This window comes from Ambystoma mexicanum, chromosome 6p (genome assembly GCF_040938575.1).
Source record: "Ambystoma mexicanum isolate Mex_15411 chromosome 6p, UKY_AmexF1_1, whole genome shotgun sequence".
NCBI classification, from domain to species: Eukaryota; Metazoa; Chordata; class Amphibia; order Caudata; family Ambystomatidae; genus Ambystoma; species Ambystoma mexicanum.
Genome location: NC_090935.1, coordinates 606842315 through 606869240, shown reverse-complemented (window position 1 = coordinate 606869240; position 26926 = coordinate 606842315). Strand labels below are relative to the sequence as shown.

At 45.2% G+C, this 26926-nt stretch overlaps 1 protein-coding gene across 2 annotated transcripts in view; it reads left to right on the top strand.

The window, feature by feature from the left end:
• The window catches only part of IQGAP2 (IQ motif containing GTPase activating protein 2), a 1674846-nt gene that overhangs the window by 508991 nt on the left and 1138929 nt on the right, over positions 1–26926 (top strand). For both annotated transcript variants that reach the window (XM_069627448.1, XM_069627449.1), the window contains exon 3: positions 10973–11129. In XM_069627448.1, the coding sequence (XP_069483549.1) occupies positions 10973–11129 (157 nt within the window). The remainder of the gene's footprint in view (positions 1–10972; positions 11130–26926) is intronic.

The window sequence follows — 26926 nt, the reverse complement described above, 5'->3', positions numbered from 1 at the left end:
AGAAGTATAGAGAGACCTGGGTAGGCAGTGCTATTAGGTCAGTGGACAAGCATTGTCTTGTAGTCCATCAGATTTTAGACATTTGTCCACATTTTGGCTGTTGAACTTAATTTGTTCCATGCACACATGCCAACATTATCCAGTCCATTTGGGCTATATTAGTCTACTCCTGGTTTTAACTTTGCATTCTGGGACTTACAGTCCTGAATGTCCCCATTATAAACCCAGGACTGCAAGTCCCAGAATGCTAATTCTTAAAACCAAGATTGGCCTAGTCTCTCAAATTGAATGGCTAATATTGGCAAGTATGTCCATCGTAATTTGGATATAGGTGTTTTGATGTTCTCCTCTGTAGTGAAAACACGTGGGTCCATCTTAGAACGTAGAATCCTCCATTGCAGTCATCTTTTACTGCTTGGCATGGCTGCAGGATGTCATCTTCCATGGACTTGCAATGCTAATGGGCCTCTTTAGTGTGAGCAGCTTTTGCAAAGTTTATGTTCGCGGTCTAGTTCAGGATGGTCTCCACACCGGCCAGTGCCAAGGGTCCAGGCGTGTGGTCCAATGACTATTTACTGCAAGTGTAGGTCAGTAATTAGCATTTCAAAATGAGCATTTTGTGAGGTCGGCTTCGTGTTTGGGAACTGTAGGAGACCTGCGTCCGCTTGTCCTGTCAAATGCAGCATAGTATTTCGTGTTCAGGTGTGTCCTGGCACCAGTGGCGCCCCCAGACATTATTCATAGGGGTGGCCACACTGGAAATCTTGGGGTGGCACCCCAAAACAAACACACAACTGAATGGGCCGGTGGGGGGGGGCTAGCATTTTTATAAGGGTGGCCGTGGCCCCCCTTGCCCACCCCTTGATGGCGCCCCTGCCTGGCACAGGTGTGCAATGTTTGTAAAGATGGAGGGGTATCACTTTCATAAGCTATCTTCTTGGATGAACAAATTGGCCTCCAATCTTGCGCTTTAAATGACAGTCCTAAACTCTCCCAGGAAATCTCCTACAGCGGGAAGTGTGGCGCGCTGCCACCCCTCAGCCTCTCGGCCCTGTCTGGAGCAGAGTGCCCTGGCTGTGCCCTGCCTCTCCGAACCAGTGGGGGCTTAATGTGATCTGCTCTCTGCGCAGCATTGCAAACGGCTTCAGAGTGAGTCGAAACGTCACAATACCGTGGAGCGAACGAACCATGTATTTGATGGAAATGATTTTGATGGATTTCCAAACCCTGACACCTGGAACGCTGGACTTTCCCAGCAGGCCCTCGAGCTGCTTTCGGTGATGGAAGCGTTGCCCCCCCCCCCCCTGCCAGTTGGACGGTGTTCTTATCTCGCTTATGATTTGCTGCAAGGTTTGTCACTTGGAATCTGTGGAACAGATTGGCTTTGCTTGTCCCAGTCCTTATAGTGCGCTGTGCGGGTCTCCCGAGGGCCCCTGCATTCTTTCTTTGCAGAGGCGCAAGGAAGGAAATTGGCCCGGCGTGGGCTGCCGGGCTTGGACGCTCGCCTCGCCATTGTGTCTGTGGGAAGGTTTGGCGAGGCCTCCCGTCAGGCGCAGCGCCGTGCCAGCGCTCCTGCATTAGTAATCTGTGACATAGGCGGGAATGGAATGTCTGCCTCTGCTGCAGAGTACTTATCCCACTTGGACTCTTCCTTTATCGCCAGCTGCCATTGTCTTGCAGGTATCTTGCCTGTGATTTGCAGCGTGCTCCTTGAAGTGCTTTCTGGCACTATACAGGAGAGTTCTGACAGCAGATTAGCTCTCGATGAGCAGCTTGCGCATACTATGACGTAGTCCCATACACGCAGGAAATATGAATAACGTACTTGAATGGAAGAGGTCCTTTGTTTTCTAATAACTATCAAATTGCTGTTCGACCAACTGTAAAACAAGAACGATGACGCCACGATTATCCCCATTTCCCTAAGCAACGTGCTTTTTTAGAGCACCTGCTGTCGCTGTTTTCGTCATTGAGCAGCGACGCAGCTAACTGGTTTATATGGCTAGAACACAGATTAACCACTTCTGTGCTAGGTGAATGCACTCTTCTGTGTGAGACGGTTCTGTAGAATAATGATGGTACTTCGGAATGACCCTCACAGGGTTAATGATGCTCAGTTTGTTGAGTCAGATCTGCTCAAACTTGCACCTCTAACTTAAAGATCTCACATGTTCGCTGAGCAATCCAGCCGGTCTTTGATTTGACACCCCAACATGCTTGCTCTCATGCTTTAGGCTCCCTGATACAGAGTTAGTTGTACATGTTTGCAACACGACTGACGGGCGCCATCTGTTTGTATGTATGTCTTTACTGAGCATCTGTCACAGACCTGCTGTAGTGACGTTACCTCCATTGGTCTATAGGAGCTTCTAAGTGAGTGGAAACGGAAAACGAGTGCTTGTGACAGCGAGGGGTTTGCGAGTGTGATGTTATGAGAATGCGGCCTCTTTCATGCATACATTCTACGCAACTGTGGGGTTGGTGGGCCAGACACCAAGGGGATTGCGAGGACAATATTGCATTCCACGACGTGCTCCGGTTGGTGCCATTTCAAAGCCTTCAAAGTGTTTTTAGGAGAAAAAATGGCCTTAATCCTGGGAATGCATTCTGGGTTTCAGGGGTGCTGAGTCGATGTTGGTATATTGATCAGCGGGGATGGCCATGCACGAGTTTCATTTTTAGAATAAGGCATACAACAACCTACATGTTAGTGGTGGGGCGAGGTGCATCCTGGAAGGTTGACCAGATGGGAGATGAATACCTTTCGGTAACCCTGAGTCTAGGAAGTAGTTGATCTTGCTCTTCACAGGTGGGCGTCGTCGCCAGTGTGGGACGGTGGGGAGGAAGCTGAAGACAAGTTTGCAGCGAGTTCGTAAGGGAGTGGAAAGAACATGAGGATGTCATCAGCAAGGGGGTGGCATGAGAAACCGTAAAGTCTTCTCTAAAATGAGCTACTGTCCCAGCATCCTCTCTGGTCTCCCCAATATTGCTTTCTGTCCTCTTGACCAGATCATAGACTTCAGTACCAGGGCTCTGTGAACTCCCTCACTTCACACCTAGTTCCACTTACTGTCACCAGGCTGGATGGCTGACGATGCAAAACTGGGTCACATTTTAATTTCTTTTCCTGGTTCACAAAGCTATCCACGGTAAGGCGCCACTCTATCTATCCAAACCTGCAAGCTAGTGCTGGGCGATATATTTTGTTTTGGAGATCTATCGATATATTTTCAAAATCTGTATAGGATGAGACAATTCATTAACATTGAGATAAATACATATATATACATTATTACATGTACTACCATTTTTTTATTTACCTTTTTCTATTTAAACAGCTGTGTATTTTCTCAAAGTGGAGGAACACCCTGTATTTACACTTTATTTTGATGAATGTTTTATAAATAAAGGTGTTTGTGACAACTCACATGCAGTTGGTGGCATACTGAGTATGTAACCCACATAAACAATATCGAGATATATATTGTATATTGCCATTCAGACCAAGAATATTGGGATATGACTTATGGTCCATATCACCCATCCCTGCTACAAGCCTTCTCGTAATCCCTGTTCTGCCTCCTCGACTACCTTTGAGGCAGGCACCTCATCCTCCTGGTGCTTACTCTTGCTTCCACTCCTTCTCTCTTCTTGCTCCACTTGCATGTAATTCTATTCCCCGGGCATCTGGAAAACAGACCACACCGATTTTGTTCAAAGCCAAATTGAAAGCCTACCTCCTTGCCTCAGAGTTACCCTCTTCACCTACCTCTCATCTGTCTTCAAGCTAATGTTTTTCCCTCGCCTCTAATCTGCCTCTGTCCCTCACTTACTCTGCCGCCACTCTAACACTTCATCAGGGTCACATCCCTAACATAGCCGGCCGTAACACTTACATGCACTTAAAAAGGCAATGTTGATTGTCCTTAATCTAAGTCCACCCATGTATTGTCCCCGGTGCCTGCTTCATCCGCTCCGCATTGCAACCTGACCAGCATGTCACCCCATCTCACCTCATTGTAAGAAGTTCACTGATACCCGTCAAATCTGATTTCTATTGTATGTTCTTTTGAGATCAAAACAGCATTGTTCTTACCTGTATATAAATAAATTATAAATATATTAATACATAAAACCTGAAGATGTCAAAAAGAGGGAGGGTATAAGAGAGGAGCAAGAGGCCTACGGTTAAGACTATTTGGTCTCTGCTACGATGCATGTATGTAGCCCTCAACATCTGAAGTAGTTCCACTGTTGTGGGCATAAGGAGCCCCAGGTTACCACCCCTAATGCACATGAACATGCATATCTGCCCTTCAGTTATGCAATGACGACTTAATGTCCAGTTCAACTCTACCCTAGGCCAGGCCATGTAAGTTGCAATTCAGCATTCCTAGCCCCCCAGCAGTCCTGGTATTCCCTGCCACAAGCGGGACTGGGGAGCTGTGCTTATGGCCACTCTGTCATTGTGGCATCAAGTCACACCCTGGTCTGTCAAAAAGGGTCTGTGGAGAATTCAGGTTTGAATACTTGTTATATCAAGAGTACATTTGTGATAGGGGTTAGTATGAGTGTGATACACAAGTAATTCCTCTGAATTAATATCCGGCTTGTGTTCAGAACACAAATCGGACGCTAAGTACATCGGCCACCAATCCCTATAGTGTCGCCATGGATCCTATGACGTTAGCAGCAGATTGATTGGAAGGGTTTGAAAATCGGAATAGGGATTGTCACAATACAATGTAGCCCTACACGAGAGGTGATGCTATCCATATGTTTTCATAACATACATAGCTTAACGCAACAATAAAAAACAAGAGGAACGGGGCGGACCAGTGGCCTATTTAAAACATTTTTGTCCTGATGAAGGCTGAAGATACAATGCAGGGACAGGACGATGGTACCTGTTCCTAGATTGAATGGCCAAAACATGGTTTTGTAGGCAGTAATATTGCAGATCAAGATTACCAGGGGCAAGCCTTTACTGAATGAATGAGAGACATTGCCATTTCAAGACTTTTCGTATTTGTCGAGGACTTGAGATATAGTTCTAGTGATGTAATCAGACGATAGGATTTTAAAATACTTAGTAGGTTTTCTGATTATCAAGCCGGATATTAATTCAGAGGAATTACCTGTGTATGTTGATATTTATTTGGTCACACTTATACTAACCCCTGTCAAAAATGTACTCTTGATATATCAAGTATTCAAACCTGCTTTTTGATGATAGCTTTTTGTAATTTTGTTTTCATATTCTTAAAATGATGAATAAAGGAAATGTGTGTGTGTTTTCTTTAATGGATATAGGAGATTGAGCATTCTCTGTTGAAACATGAGCAGAACATTGTGTTAGGACTACACATGTTAGGTTCCTTATATTTATGACATGCAATGAATACAACTGACCAGCTGAACTAGAATATAATTCTGATTCATCCGTTCACTGGCCTGCTAATGCGGGCAAACAGCCGGAGGAGAATGGCAGCAAGGTGTGGGGATGGTTGGCCAGTAATGTCCTCTTGCCTTGCATGGTGGTGGTGGATGGACCTGTTGGCAAGTAAGCATGCAGCTTCTCTGTTGTGAATGGAGATACCAGGTGCCCTGGGTGGTGATGCGGGAACGGCAGCCACCCTTCCCGGTGCATGGTTGAATTGCTACCAACTGGGAGCCGTGGAATCGTGCATCCCGGCGGTGCTACAATGCCCCCATGAGAACGCATGCTCCCATTTCAGGAATTGTAGGACAATCTAGGCAAGAGAAACCATTGCGAAAATGTTAGGTGGCCAATCGAGAGAGTTTTTGGTTGGGAAATTAGAGATAACATATTAAGGGTATGGAATAGGATTTGGTTTTTGCAAAACGTTGTCCCTCTTAACTAAGGGACCCCCTCCCCATGATCCCGTCTACAAATAGCACAGGGGCTGCACTTGTTTTTCAGGTGACTCTATTTTGGGGAACGGGCAGGTCACCTTATCCAGAAAGGGGACCGCGCTCCAGGGCAAATGATGTGCTGGATAGACACCTTGCCACACACCATTGTCGGGCATGCCCCCTCCTGCCACTAATGCCCTGATGGAAATGCAAGTGGGGCGAGCAGTTCTCATACCGCTGGTGTTACACTTTAAAATAGATACATGAAAAGGTCCTAAATTGCTGAAGAAGGAGGGGGGGGGAGTGGCTTCTGGATGTGCACATCTATGTATGATGCACAAATTCAGCGGCCCTTGGGGAATCGGGCACAGCTTTTTTTGCCTAGTGCACACCCTACACTTGAGCCAAAAAAAGTTTAAAAGTCGGACCAATGTGCTCGAATTGTCATCTAAAATGCAGAAGTAAGCAGAAGGTAGTAGAGGATAGGTGTTTTAGTAACATCAAGAGAATATTCCTATACTAGAGCAAGAAAACAAAGACTGATACCTTTTATTCCCATGTGTGTAAGTGGGATTGTGAGGTACAGGGCCATGCATGGAACATGTGCTTGGCTCCCGAAAGCGGAAACTACTGCCTTATTATCCAGATCAGTGAGGTGGGTCTTTGCACTTAGGCACTTAAGCTAGCGCGGTAGCAGGGTGTGGTTTCCCTGGTCATAATAAACAATTCCACCCTACTGCATTTGCTTCTGAAGAGGTGCTACGCTATTATATGCTACCATGGCTTTTTTTTAGAGCGTTTGCTCTTCTTGCTGGAAATTGGGATCAATGCCCGACCACCACTCGCCACCCATAAGCGAGAGAACATTCTCAGGCCACCTTTTGAGCACAAGATGGCTCTCAAGAAGTTTCACTTTGGCAGGGAGGGAGTTCCAAAGGGAGACAGTAGCCTCGCCAAGAAAGTGCACCCTCCAAAACTGATGGCCAGAGAGGAGACCAGGATTAGGCAGAACATAGTTGATGCAACAGTGCACATTATGTAGGCTTTGCACCCGAGAAAACGGGCCTCTTATGCTGAAGAGACTGATCCACTAATCACCATTTTAAATCCTCACCACTTCTGTTGCTGGTAGCCAGTGCATCATTCGAGAATGTGAGAGGTGGTGATGATGTTGGTGGGCAGGATTGAGTTGGCACAACGCTGTGATCTAAGGAGAGATCTGATCAGTGATTTTGGCAATGCCAAAACAAATGGCATTACATTAATTAAGACTTGCAGATACTATGCCTTCATTAGTTTGACTCAGTGGGAAATAAAAGGAGGGAATGCTTCTCAATGGGTTTATTTAGAAAAAGCAACATCTGTGCAGGATGGTAATTTGGGACATGCAGGCGAAGAGTCCACCAGAACATCAAGCATGCAATTCCCAGTGATGTACCTAGGGCAGGGACTTAGATGGCACAGAACATGTTGATCCTAGAATCAAGCCTTGGAGGTCAATCGCCATCTTTGAACGTGTACACTTAAACCAGTTACTTTCAAGCCATTGTCAGATTTAGGGCATGCAGTGCGCAGATTTAGGACATGCAGTATGCAGACCCCGGACATGCAGTACGCAGACCCCGGACATGCAGTACGCAGACCCCGGACATGCAGTACGCAGACCCCAGACATGCAGTACGCACACCCCGGACATGCAGTACACAGACCCCGGACATGCAGTACGCAGACCTAGGACATGTCTGGACATGCAATACGCAGACCTAGGACATGCAATACGCAGACCTAGGACATGCAATACGCAGACCTAGGACATGCAATACGCAGACCTAGGACATGCAATACGCAGACCTAGGACATGCAATATGCAGACCTAGGACATACAGTACGCAGATCTAGGGTTGTACTACTAAGACCTAGGAAATGCAGTGCGCAGGTCTAGGACATGCAGTGCGCAGGTCTAGGACATGCAGTGCGCAGGTCTAGGACATGCAGTGTGCAGATACACAGATCTAGGACATGCAGTACGCAGATCTAGGTTTGCACTACTCGGACCTAGGACATGCAGTACGCAGACCTAGGACATGCAGATACGCAGACCTAGGACATGCAGATACGCAGACCTAGGACATGCAGATACGCAGATCTAGGGTTGCACTACTCGGACATAGGACATGCAGTACGCAGACCCCGGACATGCAGTACGCAGACCCCGGACATGCAGTACGCAGACCCCGGACATGCAGTACGCAGACCCCGGACATGCAGTACGCAGACCCCAGACATGCAGTACGCAGACCCCAGACATGCAGTACGCAGACCTAGGACATGCCTGGACATGCAATACGCAGACCTAGGACATGCAATACGCAGACCTAGGACATGCAATACGCATACCTAGGACATGCAGTGCGCAGACCCCGGACATGCAGTGCGCAGACCCCGGACATGCAGTGCGCAGACCCCGGACATGCAGTGCGCAGACCCCGGACATGCAGTGCGCAGACCCCGGACATGCAGTGCGCAGACCTAGGACATGCAATACGCAGACCTAGGACATGCAATACGCAGACCTAGGACATGCAATACGCAGACCTAGGACATGCAATACGCAGACCTAGGACATGCAATACGCAGACCTAGGACATGCAATACGCAGACCTAGGACATGCAATACGCAGACCTAGGACATGCAATACGCAGACCTAGGACATGCAATACGCAGACCTAGGACATGCAATACGCAGACCTAGGACATGCAGTATGCAGACCTAGGACATACAGTACGCAGATCTAGGGTTGTACTACTAAGACCTAGGAAATGCAGTGCGCAGGTCTAGGACATGCAGTGCGCAGGTCTAGGACATGCAGTGCGCAGGTCTAGGACATGCAGTGTGCAGATACACAGATCTAGGACATGCAGTACGCAGATCTAGGTTTGCACTACTCGGACCTAGGACATGCAGTACGCAGACCTAGGACATGCAGATACGCAGACCTAGGACATGCAGATACGCAGACCTAGGACATGCAGATACGCAGATCTAGGGTTGCACTACTCGGACATAGGACATGCAGTACGCAGACCCCGGACATGCAGTACGCAGACCCCGGACATGCAGTACGCAGACCCCAGACATGCAGTACGCAGACCTAGGACATGCCTGGACATGCAATACGCAGACCTAGGACATGCAATACGCAGACCTAGGACATGCAATACGCAGACCTAGGACATGCAATGCGCAGGTCTAGGACATGCAGTGCGCAGACCCCGGACATGCAGTGCGCAGACCCCGGACATGCAGTGCGCAGACCCCGGACATGCAGTGCGCAGACCCAGGACATGCAGTGCGCAGACCTAGGACATGCCTGGACATGCAATACGCAGTCCTAGGACATGCAATATTCAGACCTAGGACATGCCTGGACATGCAGTACGCAGACCTAGGACATGCAGTACGCAGACCTAGGACATGCAGTACGTAGATTTAGAACATGCAGATTTAGGACATGCAGATATGCAGATTTAGGACATGCAGATATGCAGATTTAGGACATGCAGTACGCAGACCCCGGACATGCAGTGCGCAGACCCCGGACATGCAGTGCGCAGACCCCGGACATGCAGTGCGCAGACCTAGGACATGCCTGGACATGCAATATGCAGACGTAGGACATGCAATATGCAGACGTAGGACATGCAATATGCAGACATAGGACATGTAATATGCAGACCTAGGTCATGCCTGGACATGCAATACGCAGACCTAGGACATGCAGATATGCAGATTTAGGACATGCAGATATGCAAATTTAGGACATGCAGTGCGCAGACCCCGGACATGCAGTGCGCAGACCCCGGACATGCAATACGCAGACCTAGGACATGCAATACGCTGACGTAGGACATGCAATATGCAGACCTAGGTCATGCCTGGACATGCAATACGCAGACCTAGGACATGCAGTGCGCAGATCTAGGTTTGCACTACTCGGACCTAGGACATGCAGTACGCAGATCTAGGACATGCAGTACGCAGACCTAGGACAAGCAGTACGCAGACCTAGGACATGCAGTACGCAGACCTAGGACATGCAGATATGCAGACCTAGGACATGCAGATATGCAGATTTAGGACATGCAGTACGCAGATTTAGGACATGCAGTACGCAGATCTAGGGTTGCACTGCTCGAACATAGGACATGCAGATGCGCAGACCCCGGACATGCAGATGCGCAGACCCCGGACATGCAGATGCGCGGACCCCGGACATGCAGATGCGCAGACCCCGGACATGCAGATACGCAGATCTAAGGTTGCACTACTCGGACATAGGACATGCAGATACGCAGACCCCGGACATGCAGTACTCGGACATAGGACATGCAGTACGCAGACCCCGGACATGCAGTACGCAGATCCCGAACATGCAGTGCGCAGACCTAGGACATGCATTGCGCAGGTCTAGGACATGCAGATCTAGGTTTGCACTACTCGGACCTAGGACATGCAGTACGCAGACCTAGGACATGCAGATACGCAGATCTAGGACATGCAGTACGCAGATCTAGGTTTGCATGCTTCGGACCTAGGACATGCAGTATGCAGATCCAGGTCATGCAGTATGTAAACCTAGCAGCTTAGTTACCCAAGTTCCCCCTCCAACTGGGGAAGTACCTGGTTAATGACTACTCAGACAAGGTTCAGGAGCCGTAAGACCACTATGGCAGTGATGGTTGTAGTACAAATAAACCATAAAAACACATAGAAAAAGAACATGTCGCGGCTGTGGAACAGAAGAGCCATAGACTGAGAAAGATATTCTAAAATAAATAAGAAGGTGAGCAAAGCACTTAAGTTGGACCTACCACAGTTTAAGAGCATGAACATTGAAATAATATGCTAAGCTTTCATATATTCAGTTTTTACTCCTGTTGAATAATGCATAGCCCTGGGTGAACAGCTTAAGCATTAATGATGTACAATGCTAAAATGTAAGCAATTTAACTTTTTGGGGAAATAGAAATTTGCAAACAGTGAGCGGTCTCTGATCTGGACTCACCTCATCCATGTATTTTCTTGACTTGCAGATGGATCGAAGCCTGTTTAGCTGAAGAACTACCCCCAACTACTGAACTAGAAGAAGGACTTCGAAATGGTGTTTACCTCGTGAAATTAGGAAAATTCTTTGCCCCAAAAATGATTTCTGAAAAGAAAATCTACGATGTGGAGCAAACAAGATATCAGGTAATTATGCTTTTCATGGCAAAGTCCAGTGTTTTTGTTTGACACGACGTCACTGGGTTTGGCACATAATCTGGCAGTAGATTTAGTTAATTCATATGTTTATAGATGCACTTTTTTAAGGTGAATGAAACATCACTTTCTGCAACATATCCCTGTGGTATGTGTGTGCATGATGTCTATCAATCACATTTATATTAAATTGGTCAAGTGGGATTGGTGACACACAGGAGTGCTGGGTAGCACCGTAGCATGCGTGTGTGGTTATTAAATGTACATGATCATCCTTGCGTATACTTAAAAAGGACAGACCAACGACCTCTTTCTCAATTCGCTTAATTTGAGATAGCAGGTATGGTACTTAATCTATTTCATATAAATCACAGAAATAGAAGTAGTAGACATAGTTATATCAATACAAAATGTATTTATTTGTTAGCAAAAATATTTAGTTTAAAAACTTTTTAAGAACACCAAGAAAAACCTTCATCTATTCGGCATTTCAATACAATTTTCTATGAGCCGCTAGTGTGCTCTGTGAGGTTAGTACATGACAACAACTGTTATTTTTCAACAGATATTTAAATAGTTTATACAATTGTTCAAACATAAGCTTTCCAGATGTGTCTACATATGAGCATATGTTTCAGCTTCGTTCAAAATATATTAGATGCCATCTTTGGCATCATTGTCTGATGTTTAGGCCATCTTTAGGACAGATATAGATTTGATTTCCAGGCTGTCATCTCATAACAACTACAAATAAAAAGCAGAATTGCTACATTAAAACCTTGGATGTATAATAGCCATGTCTTATAAGTTAAAAAACAATGTGGTATCTACCCACCTGTAGTCTCAAATAACATAGGCGGATTGGAACTTCAAACATTGTTTTAATATAGCAGAGTTTATTCTCCCATTGCCTCGAACCTTCTATCTCCGAATATGGGTTAGGGGATTAGTATTCACCCAATCTACAAATACGCCTGATTTCAATCCATTGCCTCCCAGGTTTGCCTTTAAAAGTCAAAAGAATTTAAAAGACAATTTGGCACACACATAGCATAAACTAAAAGTCCCTGCAGCTAGACAAACAACTCTTAAAAAAAATATTTTTGCTAATAAATTCATTTTGTATTAACAAATATTGATATAACCATGTCTACTACTTCTATTTCTGTGATTTATATGAAATCGATTAAGTAGCATACCTGCTATCTTGAATGAAGAGGATTGAGAAAGAGGTCGTTGATCTGTCCTTTTTAAGTATATGCCATACTGTGCCTACATCGGATCACCCTCCCCCCCCCCCCCCTAACAGAAAAAGGCACAGCACCCATATAGGATCACCATGATCATCCTTGACATGTGTTTTATTACTTGTGTTGTCTGAAGCTGTGCTCAATCTGTTTCACCCTCTAAATAGTGTTATCATCCTTCTTTTATCTATCATTTCTTTTAAAAGAACTATTGAGTGTGGAAAGTATGTGGGGACCGTTTTCCGGGCCAGATAACACATGCACATACTTAACTGACCTATGTCAAGCTAAAGTCAGCGGTACACTCCATTCTCTTAGCGTGTCCTGTGGTGAAGGCCCATGTTGTTGTAAGATGGGTGATGAGCCGGCAGAAGCAATGTGAGCCCGGCGCTGCCTCCTGCTCTTTGATGCTGCCCCTAGTGGCCCAGGTGTCCCAGTCCATCACTAGCTCTATGAACAGTGTGTACTGATTTGGCCCCATTAGACCCCGGGTTAAATCGGACCAGTCCCTAATAGATGCTGGAACTCCAAAAGAGGGTAGAAGTGTGGCAGATGGTAGACGGTGAAAAGAGGCTGATCCCAGCACGCCACAAAAACGTAAGGTGGCACACCTTGCTAGTTTTCCACTGATGACGCCCCAGTGACATCAAGAACTCAATAAGCCCCAATTCATATTATGACTTCCCCCAGTACAACCTGACTTCATATCCATAGACAACCTTTTTATTGGATCAAAGAAATATTTTCTTCTTCCCAAAAGGGGTACGATCAGCCTTGCTTAGAACATGCACAGCAATATGAATGATGTACCCCAGCAACTCCTTTCACTGGTGGTCCCTGTACCCTGCGGAACCCAAATCAATAGGAGAGACTTGAGAAAATCTCCTTATAGAGCAGCAAGCGCTGGGCAATGTGGGCTTACAAAGCAAGTAGTTGGAATTCCTTTTATGAACTAAGCTGGCAGGCGTTGTAGGTAATGGTGTCTACATCACTCATGGACACCAGCTGTGAGCACCCGTGCCAAGGACGGCAAAGAACAAAGAATCAAGATGAGGATAGCCCTAACGAGGGCTCGGTCTTCAGCTCTGCAAAGAACTCGAATCAGCTGATGCCTTGGATTCAAATGTGGGGAGTCAATTGCCTTGCTCGGCTCAGAGGGGGAAACCGCTAAGCCTAGTTCTTCAAATACAGATCCCACCGGCTGGTCCACATAAGTAAAAGAGGTTCAGTCTACAACAGTGTGTCTGAGAGTTACAATTTGGAGATGGGGGGTGAGGGCGAGGTCGTGAATCGGCGTGGCAAGCAGGAGATTGAGCAGAGTGAGAAGGTGATCAGGAGGTGAGGGAGAGAACAGAAGTGGTAGAGTAAAATGGGGCAGAGGACGCGGAGCACATGGAGGTACAGAAGTAGGTTGGGAGAAAGCCACAGGTGATGGAGAAGAAAGTGGAGGAGGCTGGGAAAGATCAAGTGGTGCTGAAGGGGAATGAAGATGAGGGAAAGTGGAGAGTTGTTAAAAAAAAAAAAAAAAAAAAAGGGGAAGGCTAAAGCACTCCATTAGGAGAAGTGGAGGAGAGCAGCTGTGTGGATAGAAGGAAGGAGGCAATAGGAGATAGAAACGGAGATTTTATAAACGGGTGGTGGAGGGAAAAGGCCAGGAGGGGATTGTGTTGAGGGTCTGAGCGTTGCAGTGTGGAGGAAAGAGGAAGACTGAGGAAAAGTACAATAGATGCCAGGAGTAGGAGGATAAGGTTCCCAAGAACCTTGGCCCCCAGCCAAGTGTCCACACACCAGCCATCAGAGTGCTGGTAGAGACTGTCGCCAACAGCATCAGTGATTCTGAAGTTTACCATTACCAGCCCCTGGTGCTTCAACATCAGTGCTTGGAGAGTTTGCTTACGGTCCACTGGCCCCACAAACGTAAGGCTGTGGAAATTGCTACCAAGGAAAATGACATTCTTACAAGTGACACAAAAGGACAAGCCAAACAAGAAGTGTCGGGGCACTTAATACCCATAAGACTATGTGATTGTATTTGATTGGCTGGCTGCGCCAAAGGGGGAACAGGGATGTACTGTGTTGGACTAGTCCACAAGTGAATTTCACTGCTTTTCTTTTAGTTCCCTACTACCTTTTCAGCCTCCCATAAACTCTTGCATGTTATAGTTTTCAAAGTAAACCTTTATGAACTTTACATTTTCGGGCTTGGTGTTCTCTGTTGATCCCTAGGCTGTCTGTCTCCATCGAAATAGCAGTTATAACCTCCGGGAAGCAAGCCCCTCTTGTCAAACAACCTTGACCCCCGAAGAGGGCCCACAATGGTCTTCCACATGGCAAAACCCTGAACAAACACCGGATCCACCCAAGTTAAAGGGCCAGGTTGTACTGTAACTGGCAACCACTCTTGATGGGCCGAGCCGTTTCATTATCACTTTGCCATCTAGATGCATAGGAGTGATTAGCACAAGTGTAGTTATGCAGAAAGAGTAAAAATGTTGCTCCTTGAGTGAGTGCGCAAGACCCAACTCTTGTCTGTGCACCAGCTAAGCAAACACATGTTTTGTATATAGGATAAAACTTTAATGATGATAAATCTTTATACAAATTAACACCTTTCATTGGATATGAACAAAAGACAGGAATTTAGGGTGGGTAGGTTGCCTTTTGTAAGCTAAATGGCAAGGTAAAGCTGCCATAAAGGGAGCTAATGCATTGGAAATTCATTATGCAAGAACTTAAATTGAGTGATTTTGGGGACAAGTTCTGGTAATATGGCACGCTTGCCATGGTGGGAATGACAGAATAACCTTTCAATGCCTCATCAATACTCACAACACCCATCTTTAGGCCACTATCGCAATTATATATGTTTATGTTCCTTCAGTAGGCTGACATGCTGAGCATTTTCTTTCTATATAAAGATTGTTGGGGTATGGCAAACTCACTTTTTGTAGCATTCTGTATAGTGGGTTGCTTCCACCTACTCCTGGATGTCACAGGTGGACGATGAACAAACCAACTCTCAAAGACAGTACAGGAGGGGCTCCCTACGGGCCATTCCCCCTCTTTCATCTTCCCCGGATGGTTCCTCCTTTGCCTATTCCCAAGATGGGCACTAGAGATTGGTAACCCCTACTGCCTATCAACTGCCTGACTGGTTGTGATGACCTGCATGCAAACACTGGATCTCTCTCACTTCCTCAGGGACCAATCTAGATGGATCCTAAGCTGGTTCCCCACAATCACTGTTACTAAGAAGCAGAGCCTTCCAAGCACCCAGGTTTCTCTTTGTATGCTCTTTCCCTGATCTAACTTTACTGTTGCTCCCTTCTTTCTCTGATTCCCCTTTTCTCTCCCTCTCCCACCGATGTTCTTTCATCCACTACTGTAGTCCCTCTCTCCACTACTCTCCCATCCACTACTGTAGTCCCTCTCTCCACTACTCTCCCATCACTGCTCTACTACTCTATAGTTCAGCCACTCCTCCTCGCGTAGTCACACTCTTTTCACTCTCCCAGTCACCTTTACATCCAATTTAATTCACTGTATCCATTAACCACACTCCCTCGCCTTGCATGTGCTCACACCCAAGGACCACTTTCTCCTACCAATACCTCACCTTGCACACACTTCCAGCAATCCTAAATATTCCTCTGCACTGTCCTTCCTCCGCTTGGTGCTTTGATCCTCCTTCTCTTCCCTTGACCTCACCCAAACAACCCACACTGTATGGTGTTCCTGTGCCCTTTTTTATTTATCCACACCCTTCCCCTTCCATTAGTTCTCTACCACAGCTGGTTCCATGGCCTAACCGCTGGCTTCCTTCTCTCCAGGGGCTGAATTACAGGTATGTGAACACATATCATGTGCTTTAAGCCCCTCCTTTAGTACATGTGTCCTCCGGCCTTTGGAAATGTTGACCATCTCCAATCAGAGTTTGAATCAGTATAAAATGGAGCATCTTGATTGCCGGTTTGAAGGTACAGTCATCCTCACAGTTCACCTTGCGCTCTAAAACACTTGTCTACGAGCGTGATAGAAATAAAATATCAATATCACGTTGAGCGTCTGGATTGCTGGTTTGATATGGACCCACTCTACGGTCATGATGCAGGTTCAATCATTGTTTACTTAAATGTCTGTGTTACTCAGAGCATCTAAATTGCTGGTTTGCTGTGTTGATCACTCTGCGGTATTGCAGTTCCTAGCCGGCTCTCTCCAAGATTGGGTTCCTTACTCTTTCTTCCACTGCTAGACCTTCTGGGTAATGCAGTCCTGTGGGACAAGAAGAAAGGAACTGGCCAGCATGGTGCAAAACTGGTATAGGGTAAGAAAAGGTTGTACTTCAGGTGGCATTAGAAACTCTTCTAGACCATAGATGCAGGTTCCTAATATTCCCGCCTCAGGAGGATTTGTTATGGAACTATGATTCTGAGCTATGAAAATGAAGTCTGTGAAGAATAAGTGAAAAGTTGTTTGTGCTCTTCTGTCTATACCACTCTTTGTGCACTATCCCTGTGGAAGGACAAGCAGATTTGATCTTGTACTACTTTACCTTATCTTGCTAAATTAGTTACCCATTATCACCTTCTTATCTTAATTTGAAGATGTTGCCCTTTTCTGATGGGTCAGTTGGTTTTGCTTTATTTTTGACAGTCACATTGATTAGCCCTCCTTTAGCATTTAGAAGTTCTTTGGAGACCAGGAATGCCAACCCAAGCGTGGAGGGCTAGATTGGTGGGTTTGCAGGGCACCTCCTCCCCAGAGTCTGCCCATCAGTCCCAGGTTGTCATGTTTCCTATTAGCAGGAGCTGGTGCTGTGCAACCTCCACAGTCCAGGCATGGGTCGAAACCATGTGAGTCTGCCCATTCATCTGACATACTGCAGTACCTCTTGGTATGACACCACTCCACAATATCCACTTCCTGGACACTCTCAGGGTTTGGCACCAAGAGTAACTGAAAGCAGAAGTGTCCTAGAGGGCGTGCCATCAAATTGAGAGAGAAGTTCTTATATTGCGACTGCTTATGTGTAAACTTTGTGCTCATGAGCGGACAAGAAAAAACAGCACTTCGATATGCAGGATCACTCGCCAACCTTCCTGCAGATACCAAGACGACTCTGGCTTACACAGGGCCAGTTTAAAAACTTTGGGGGCCGGGGCACGGACACCTCTGGGGGCCCCCTCCAACAGAACAAAGGAATTCATGGATATAGAATATCTAGTGCGCCACACCCCGTATCACGATAACAACCCATAGCTAGATATGCTGCATCACAGAGATGAAAATAAACATGGTAAACTCCCATTCAGATACCTTACCCTCTTCGTTCTTGTAATCAGAGTGATAAACAAGTAGCATGTCAAGGGCAACATTAGCAGTCTACGACGAGGGTACATGCGTTCAAGCATAGGCACACCAAACATTTCATCAATAGCAGCCACGTGGAAGGTATAACTGCAGGACACAGATTTAATGACAAAAGTACACATAATCCAGAATAGTCAAACGACTCAGATTAGCTGGCTCACAGACAGCAAAAGTGCTCAAGCATGGATACAGGCAACCAAGGGAAGCAAGGATAAAACTGCACATACCATAGCATAGAGAGTGGATGACGATTTGAAGATACCAGGAAGGTGTCTGTATCCAGATAGACCGAAATTAAAAGTGGGACATGGTTTTCAAGCATTGTTGCCATTCAAGAGCAAAGAAACAGATGGCTGTGGTGTTTAATATATCAATGCGCACTATCATTATAGAGGAAGCAACTCCATATATAGCCAGTGAAACCATGGGTGAGTCTTTTTTAAAGATCATACCCTGAGAACGTAATCACTCTGAAGGGCTGACAATTTCGAAAGGTTAAGGGACTTGCAATTTTGACAGGGGAGGAAATAGAAGATTAAATGAGATACCCAGGATCACACATTGATTAAGAGGTGAAGCTGGGATTCGTACCTACTCTGCAATTTCTGCTCTTTACCAATTTATTTTCTAGCTTTTACCTTAAACTAAAATAAACCCATTTTACAGAACTGACTTGGAAAGTATGAAAATCACATAACCCAATATAAACAATTTACAAAACAATACGTTCTAGAAACATATTATGCAAAATGGGAATGATTCTAGCTTCATTGTCTCCATCATCAAGGAACGTATATAAATACCAGCATACTAATGGATGAGATCTTAAAAGATTTCAGATAGGTTTCTCTTTTGTATTGTAAAGCTTTAAATACACCCCAAACACAGGCGTGTGCAATGGTATTTAAAAAACGGGCAGACAAACCTTTGAATTGTACAAAAAAGCAAGCCGTTTTGTTGTCACATAAGCAGACCTTAAAATATGCTTGTAAGAAGCCTGCAATATCTGGTCTGCTCTCTTCTGTCTAGAACTCTTTCCACTCAAATGGCCTACATGATAGGAAATATCAGGTAATTGGCTAAACAATGCCACCAGAATGTGAGAACCAAACCTTTTCGTAGACGGCAGTACAGTACTGTCAGTGATATAAGATTTGTCCAGGATCACTGTATCATCTGCTGGTAAAGCCAGGATCCAAGCATGAGCGCTTTGGTTTCACAGTCTGGAATTTGGATACATAAACTCCTCTAACACTTTATTGTCATCAATGGAGGTGCCTACCCAGGTTTTACAACTCCTCATCTAGACAAACCAATTTCTAGACATTCATCATACTGACACTATGTTAGGTTATATAGCAACTGCTATCTAGTACAGGTACATTGGTGATGATAACACCTGGAGTGCTATATAACAAAGTACATATACATGCAGGCTTAACAACTTCATACATTCGAAACGCTGAGCCGGCCTTGCTGGAATTTGGTATTGTAACATTGCATATGAACGCAGATCTCTGCAATGAGTGCTTAACACACTGAGCTTTCCTCTGAACCATTGGTGCACTCACATTTATCAACTTTGGCTATTGCACATGAACAATTTAATCCCCACAGAAAGGTGAGAATGCTACAGTTGTTGTGACACGCAAACTATGTATAACACAGTGAACATAGCATTACAGGAAAAAAAGATCAGAACAAAATGTGCTCGTCAACAACAGACAGAAAATAGGCTTAGCCATAGCAGCACACCATAGAAAATCCTGATGTGTAATACTTAATTTTGGTGACTTGGGGAAACTGACTTAAAAAAAAAAAATAAGGCTCCTTGCTGGGGCCCCCTCCATGGTGGGGGCCCGGGGCAAGTGCCCCTTTTGTCCTCCCATAAAGACGTCTCTGGGCTCACACAGTGGACACAAACTTGCTAGATGTCTCCCCCCTGACTTTGAAATGGTGCTGCAACCTTTTAAACCCTTGGCTGCTGCTTTGCACTGTCTCCCTCACAATAATTACTGACCGATGTCTAATTGGCTACCACAACTGGGGACAGTTAGTAGATTAGGAAGAACACTGGTTGAAGAGCAATTAGCCTAGGTGAATTCCCAATCATAGACTGAGCGTCCGGAGAAAATGGGGAGCAACCTACCTTGAAACAAGATTAGGCAATCAAAGTAATCGGCCAAATATAAAAGAGCACATGACCACGCAGAGGGGGTCACTGACCGGCTACCTACCTGAACCCAGAGTGTAGCAAAGGGACTAGAGAGGTCTAAGAGCACACTGAGGGCTATAATCTCAATCCCTGGCAAAGCCTATCTATGGACAGAAGATACATGAGGAGGTCATAATGTCGGCAATGAGACTGTAGCCCAGTAGGACAAGTTCTGCATTGTTGGCTATAATACAGCTTGACAAAAACCATAAGCAAGTGGGAAGAAATATGTGTTGGTAATAGTGTGTATAATGGAAGCACCAGTGGTTCCCTGGGTATTTATTTATTTGCATTTTTAAAGCGCTCACACAGCCCGGGGGCATCGAGGCGCTGTTACAGGAATATTTATTTGCATACTCGGACCCAGGGATCGAACCTGTGTTGCTTCGTGTCGTCTTGTTTCCAAGGCGGGCATGTTGCCGCTGAGCTATCCTCCCGGGAGAAGAAGCTCTCAGTAACCCAACCCAAATGCTTTCAGTAAAGTTATACCTATTGTGTTTCAGTTATAGACCCTAGGCCCTGTAGACGTTCAGCCTGCCCATTCTGACAGAGAATAAAGCTGGTTCTGTTTATCCTATGTCGCGCCTGTTTTATGAATTGAATTTATTTGTTGGGGTAGCTTGCTGGCGTGCAGCATGGGTTTGAAAACTCCTAGTGTAGCCAAGTACCACAGGTAGACTTGAAAACTTGGCCCAGCTCCTTCAAAGAAATGGGCTTAAATCAGAGGTCTGCGACCTTTTGGCTCTCCAGATGTTTTGGGCTACAGTTACCATCAGCCCCAGACAGCATAGTAACGGTGAGGGATCATGGAAGTCCTAGTCCAAAACATCTGGAGCCGCAGTTTGTAGTCCCCTTGTTGAAACCATATGCTCATGATGGAAGAGGGTGGCGTAAGGAGGAGTTTATCCACAGCATCTAAGCCATCGTTGCATAGCCCATCTGTATCGAATATAGAATATTTGGGCTTGTGTGGAGGTGTGTTTTAATGCCGCCTGACTAGTTCTTGGGAAGTCCTGGTAACATCTGAGGGGGTGTCTTGATAGAACACTCCCCTAAATAGTAGTTAGGGTGGGCATTTGCTGCTGTTTGCTGGCGTGTACAATACTGATGGGTCATGTAATGTGATTTTGGCACATTACCAACCATATTTTAGCTAGAGTGATGCCTTTCTGTGACTGGTATACCCAGAATCAGTATAATCCAGGACAGGGTCTTCATATGCCAAGATAGAATCAGATGGCAGTTATACCCTCACACACCAGGCTAAACCATGAAATGCCAAATACAGCTCCACATTCGTGGATGCTGCCATAATCCGCTCGGTATGTCCTCCTATATAGACACTTCAGTGTCTTCTGTTTTCATCCATCAGCCACCCATTTCTTTCCCGTAACTCTGTCTGTGGGAGCTTATGATGGGCACCTCACAAGTAAATGTTATGTGATAGGGATTTTGGAGTTGGCCGTTGGAGATTAGTGAGTGGCAAGGGCATGTTCAAAATGCCAACCAAATTTCCAAATCTCTATATACGACACGATTTTACAGGGGGCCACATCAAGCTGTGCGGTTAAAGTTTATACAATCTGTGTAGACCTTGTCACAAGTATGAGCACATAGACATATTTCCAGACACGTCTCTGTGCTGTTAGACCAACACTTTGGTGACTGGCACGGTATAAACAAACCATGAACCTAACCGTTGAAGCTGATCTTGGATGTCCCATGGCTGAACACTTTTTGCTTGACTTCAGTAAATCTGTGTGACATTCAAGACAGGCTATGTGAGGCTCTTCTAGATGTGACAGGACCAACCTTTGAGCCAAACGCCATCTTATATGTTATATCCTCACATGCCAGGTGTGGTCTTGATATGTTAGGCACTGGCTGTCACAATTCAAGGTTCTGCAGTCACATGCCTATCAAAGCTTGCACCAAAATGTCTCGAATGCATCATTTCATTGGTATTGTCACCTTTGGTCAAAGTCCGACAATTTTTTGGTGTAAAGCTCACAGCGGTGATTGGTATAGCTTTGCAGTGATGGTGCCTTGTCTTAGTGCATTCACTGCACACTTCAGTGAGCCCAGCCAATCGGAGTCTGGTGTCTGGAAGGACTGATGCCTTCGATTTGAATTGAGTCTGTTGTTGGGGGACAGACAATGGAGAAGGAGGCAGAGGTGTGCCCTGGACTGGCGTTTTGGGCTGTGAGTTATATTGTGCACTGCTGCCATTTGCATGGTCTCCAGGCGCCCAAGAGGATCTGAAAATAAGAGGGGTGGGGTTTGATAGTGGGAGAAGAGGGAGATTGCACAAGGCGAGTGCTTTTGCTATGGCGTTGGTAGTTTCACTTTGGAAAAACCGGTCACTGTGTGTGGGTTTGCTACTAGATGGTCTGGGTTGGTGGGTGTTCTAGGCGTTTGCTTCCATATGCGAGGCCATCACATAAGTATCCTTTGGCCGTGTTGAGATTTTGTGAGTTATTGAAGGGGATGTGGAGTTCTGCTGTTTGATGTCGGTGTGGTGATGGGGTTTAAAGGTGTTGTGTGTGTGTGTGGCATAGTTGGTTTGCATGTGGGATGTTTGCAAGAGTATGGAGGGTTTTTTATTATGTGTTAGTGAGGGAAAGAGTGCAATCTTCATGACATCGGGTTGAGTCGCAGTTGGGCAGGTAGCTTGTTGGGTAACTGAAACCCAGCGTGCCTTAGTCCGCTATGGCTTGCAAGTTAGCTCGGCATACTAATGAGTTGTTTTCACTGCCTTCCTGAAGGTCAGCTGTTCATATGTTGTGCGAATTCCCTTGGAAGGGATTTCCAGAGTTTCATAAGATGCTTGAAAAGGCTGATCCACCATATTTCATTTTCGCATAAGGATTGGGTTCAAGGCTTATTTTGTGAGACCTCAGGTTTATTTGGGCATTGGATGGAGATTTTCCTCTTGCAGCTATTTTGCTGCTTGGCCGTGAATTGTTCTCTGGATAATGAAGTGGGTTTTGAAATAGACCCTTCTCGACTGGTAGCTAGTGTAGTCAGTGCTCCAGTTAAGATTTTGGAGTGAGATTGACTCCATATTTCTTTTTAAGTTGGGAGTAAATAAATGTTTTTAGGGAGTACAAATGTAAGTCTCATTTCCAATGGGAGTATTTAATAAGCGAGTAAGAATGTTTTAACTGTAAAAGAAATGTTTTGTAAAAAATATTTCTTTGCACCAAGGTTTTCATACTAAAACGATACATCTTTACCTTTTCAGATTGGTCATTAATAGTAGTTTCTTCCTTTGGCACTATGTGCACTTCTGATCCGTAGTTGTCTATGCAGCTATGTGGGTGAAAACAGAATGATAGGCTCCTATGTGTCTATTTCCTATTTTTGTTGGGAGTATTTTAACTCCCTCATTTTATTTTTAGGAGTATTTGCATATTTTAAGGGAATAAATTGCCAATACACCCCTTATCTGTAGGGCTGAGTGTAGTGATCATGATGCTGGAACTATGTGTTCTCTCTTGTCGATTGTAAGGAGGCTTGCTGCTGCATCCTGAATGTGTTGTTTTTTGGTGAGGCAGTCTGGCATGCTAAGGTAGATGCTGTTGACCTAGTCTATTCTTGACTTAAGTGAGGTAATGGCAAGTGTTCTGCGTGGAAAAGTGAGAAAGGTTAATTTCCATCTGATCGTAGTTCTAAGAAGCATTTCTTTACTATCGCGTTAACTTGAGGTTCCAGTGTTAACTCATTGTTCATCAGAATTCCAAGATTTTTAACCAATTTGGAGGGTTCTGTTCTGGTTCCCATTGCCACATGCCATTATAAGGGCAGTTGGATAGAAAGGTGGTTGGGCGTGATCATGATTTCGGTTTTATCCAGATTGAGTTTAAGGGTGTTGTTATCCATGCATCGATTCTGATAGGCATTTGGCAAGGGTTTGGTCTATGTCCTTGCAGGTTTTGGAGTGCCAAACCGCACAGTGTACAGTGCAGATGATTTTCAATTCTACTTTGTCTCAACAAGAGCCAGTGCAAGATCTGAAAAACTGGAGACATATTAGTACATTTTCTATCGCAAGATCTCCCTAGGTGCGCTACTCTGTGCCAGGTCTAGCTGTTTGTGTGCTGTGGGGTTTGCCCATGTTCAAAGTTTTAAAGTAGTCAAATCTTAACATGACATGAGTGTCTGAATCACCAAGATTGTGTGACGACATTAGAAAGGAGATCAGTTTCAGATTGTGGGGGTAAAAGAGGGCGTTTTTTTTGGCACTGTCCTTAAAGTGTTTTTCCTGAGGCAGGTAGGGTTAGTTTGAGTTCTCTGTTGCTGAAGCTTACCGTGGGTAGTAGGAAGCAAGATTTCTCAGATTGTCAGCATGCAAAGGGAGCAACTCCTGGAAGAGATTGGCTTGCACCACCCCACTTACACAGCAGTACACCCAACAAGGGAGTAGGCATAGCTGTACCCGTTTTATGTTTGACTGGTGGGTCCTTTAGCTCAGTATGGTGTTTGTCACTGATCAGCTGTGTTGATCCATTACCTGTTGTAAGCCATAAACCATGTCTTAAGAGTTGTTTAGTGGGGGTGTGATGATGGGAGACCGTGTGGGCTGTTGGTAAAGGAGGACATGTGGCTTGAAACTGGTAAGAGTTATAATTGGGGTATTGATCCCATTCAGTAGTGTGCTGAGGAGGTAGATGGGAGATGCATGTGTGGGGTAAAGGCTTCTATGGTGTATGGATATTTGTTCTTTTGTCCTATTGAGCTCCTTTCTTTATGGACCTGGTGTTAAACTATTGAAGAAGATCATAGACCAGCTTTAAGTGCATGTCTAAAGGCAAGTTTCAGATTGCATGTGTGTGTTCTAAGAAAAAGTTCCTCCCACAAGAGTCTGTCTAAAGGAGGGAGCGTCACACTACCTACGCTCTCACTGCAAAATATATATTTATGTGTTGTGATATATCTGATCAGTCTATTATGTTGGCATTCTCGGGCAGCATTGTGTAGTTCTCTATGGGCACTGTGCATTGCTTTGAACAGTGCCTCTTTTTGCTAGCGGGAGCCAGTGGATAACATTTAATGTCGGGAGATGTGTTTTTTGCAAAACTTGTGTAGCAGGAATCGGGCTGTTTGGCTTTGTATTTCCAGAGGGATCTAGAGGAGCACCCACAAATAGATTGTTTTTTTAGTCAAGCTTGGAGAATACTAGAGCTGTGTTTACAGTTCTGTAAAAGGGGGCTTGCTTTTGGGTTATTAGCCATGGGAATGATGATCAAGGAAGCACCTTTGCTGATTCGAATTGGTTTTGTTGGGGTTAGTTTTGATGAGGCATTGCATAAGTTGGAAAGTGAGAAGAGGATCGTTTTTTTGTCAGATTTGCGTGCAAATTGGGCAGTTGTAGGAAAGGCATGGGATTGGGGGAGACGGTTTTGGGGCAAAAGGTATGAATTGTAAAGGAGAAGGATAGGGTCTTCAATGGATGCCGGATGGGGTGGAGAGGAAAGGGAGTAGGGACATTTTTTTCTTTTTTTATGGGCATGATTTGAGCAGTCAAGGGAATGTTCAGAATCGCTAGAACAGTGGTCTCGTTTGAGGAGAGTTGTGTGCTACACGATGTAGAAAGCTGCCGAAATGTCCACTTGAACCAAAGCAGCTGTGTGACATATGGCATTGTTGCCATCATATGCTATGTACACCCCCCCCCCCCGATTTCATAGAAATACAGTTGCATTAAATCTACCAGGATTTCGAGGAAGTAACTGTACTTAAAGTCCACTAACTGGGCTCCCCTCTGGGGTTATGCAGCAGCCCTGTAGCAGAGGCCTCGTTGTGCAGTAGGAAAGGACCCTGTGTACAGGCAGCGATAGGGAAGGGGTCTCAAATGATCATACCATAGACACTCTGATATGAAGGAGATGTTTATTTATACAAACCACTGCCACCACGCCAGCCTCCAGCTGCCTCCAGCTACCTTATGAAGTTCTAGTGGAATGGAACTGGAGAGTCATATTACAAAGGTCCTACATAGTACTCGTACAAACGTGACCACAACAACAATTATGCAATGTTGAACATATACGGACTAATAACTTATAACTACCATATTGTCCCATGCTCACAGGGCGAAGGAGGGTAGGAAGGATATTACAGACAAAGATCAGGATGGAAATATGGACCTGCACAAGGTGGGGGAGATGCAATTGGGGTGGTGGGATGGAGAGTGTGGACAGGTCCATGAATTGGCAGGCTGTTAGAAAAGGAAGAGCCAAAATAGGCAAGCATCGGTGCAGTATACTGGCCGTCCAAGGAGATGCCATCTGGAACCTGCAGTGACCAGGGTAGCAAGCTAAAGACCAGGGCCAGCAGCGGCTACCATTAGCGGGCGCCCCAACCCGAATTAACATCCATGGCAATAATGAGAGCCAAATAAAACATGGGACTTAATTTGCGCTAATCTGAGAGCTTGGAATTGGGACACTCTTTGTAAATAAACCTGTAAACATTTTGCATGCTTTAAATGTTTTTTATGGCCAATGCCGTTTATATGCAAACACTGCACATAATCTCTGCTGTACCGCCAAACTCCTACTAAACTCACCGAAACCTCTGCAGGAGGAAGGATAGTCTAAGCTGATTGGCCTACGTGTTGGAACGTTGTTTGCACTGAGTATTTCCAAACTTGCTGCAATTCAGGATAAAAAAAGAGCATGGATTTTCTAAATGTTTTAACAGGTTCTAATTGAGAACCCAGACTAGTTCTACAGACACTGTTGTTTGAGGAAAATGCATTGAAAATCTCCCCAGAGGAGAAATGATTTAGACACATTGAAAACCAATGATGTACTGAGCTTCAACTGCATCATTTTCAAAAATCTTGGCTACAATAACAAAATTCTACAATGGAATATGCTTAATTTGGTACCACGTTGCATACAACAAGCATCGTTTTTCAGAAATCAAAATGAATATACTAAAAATGTACA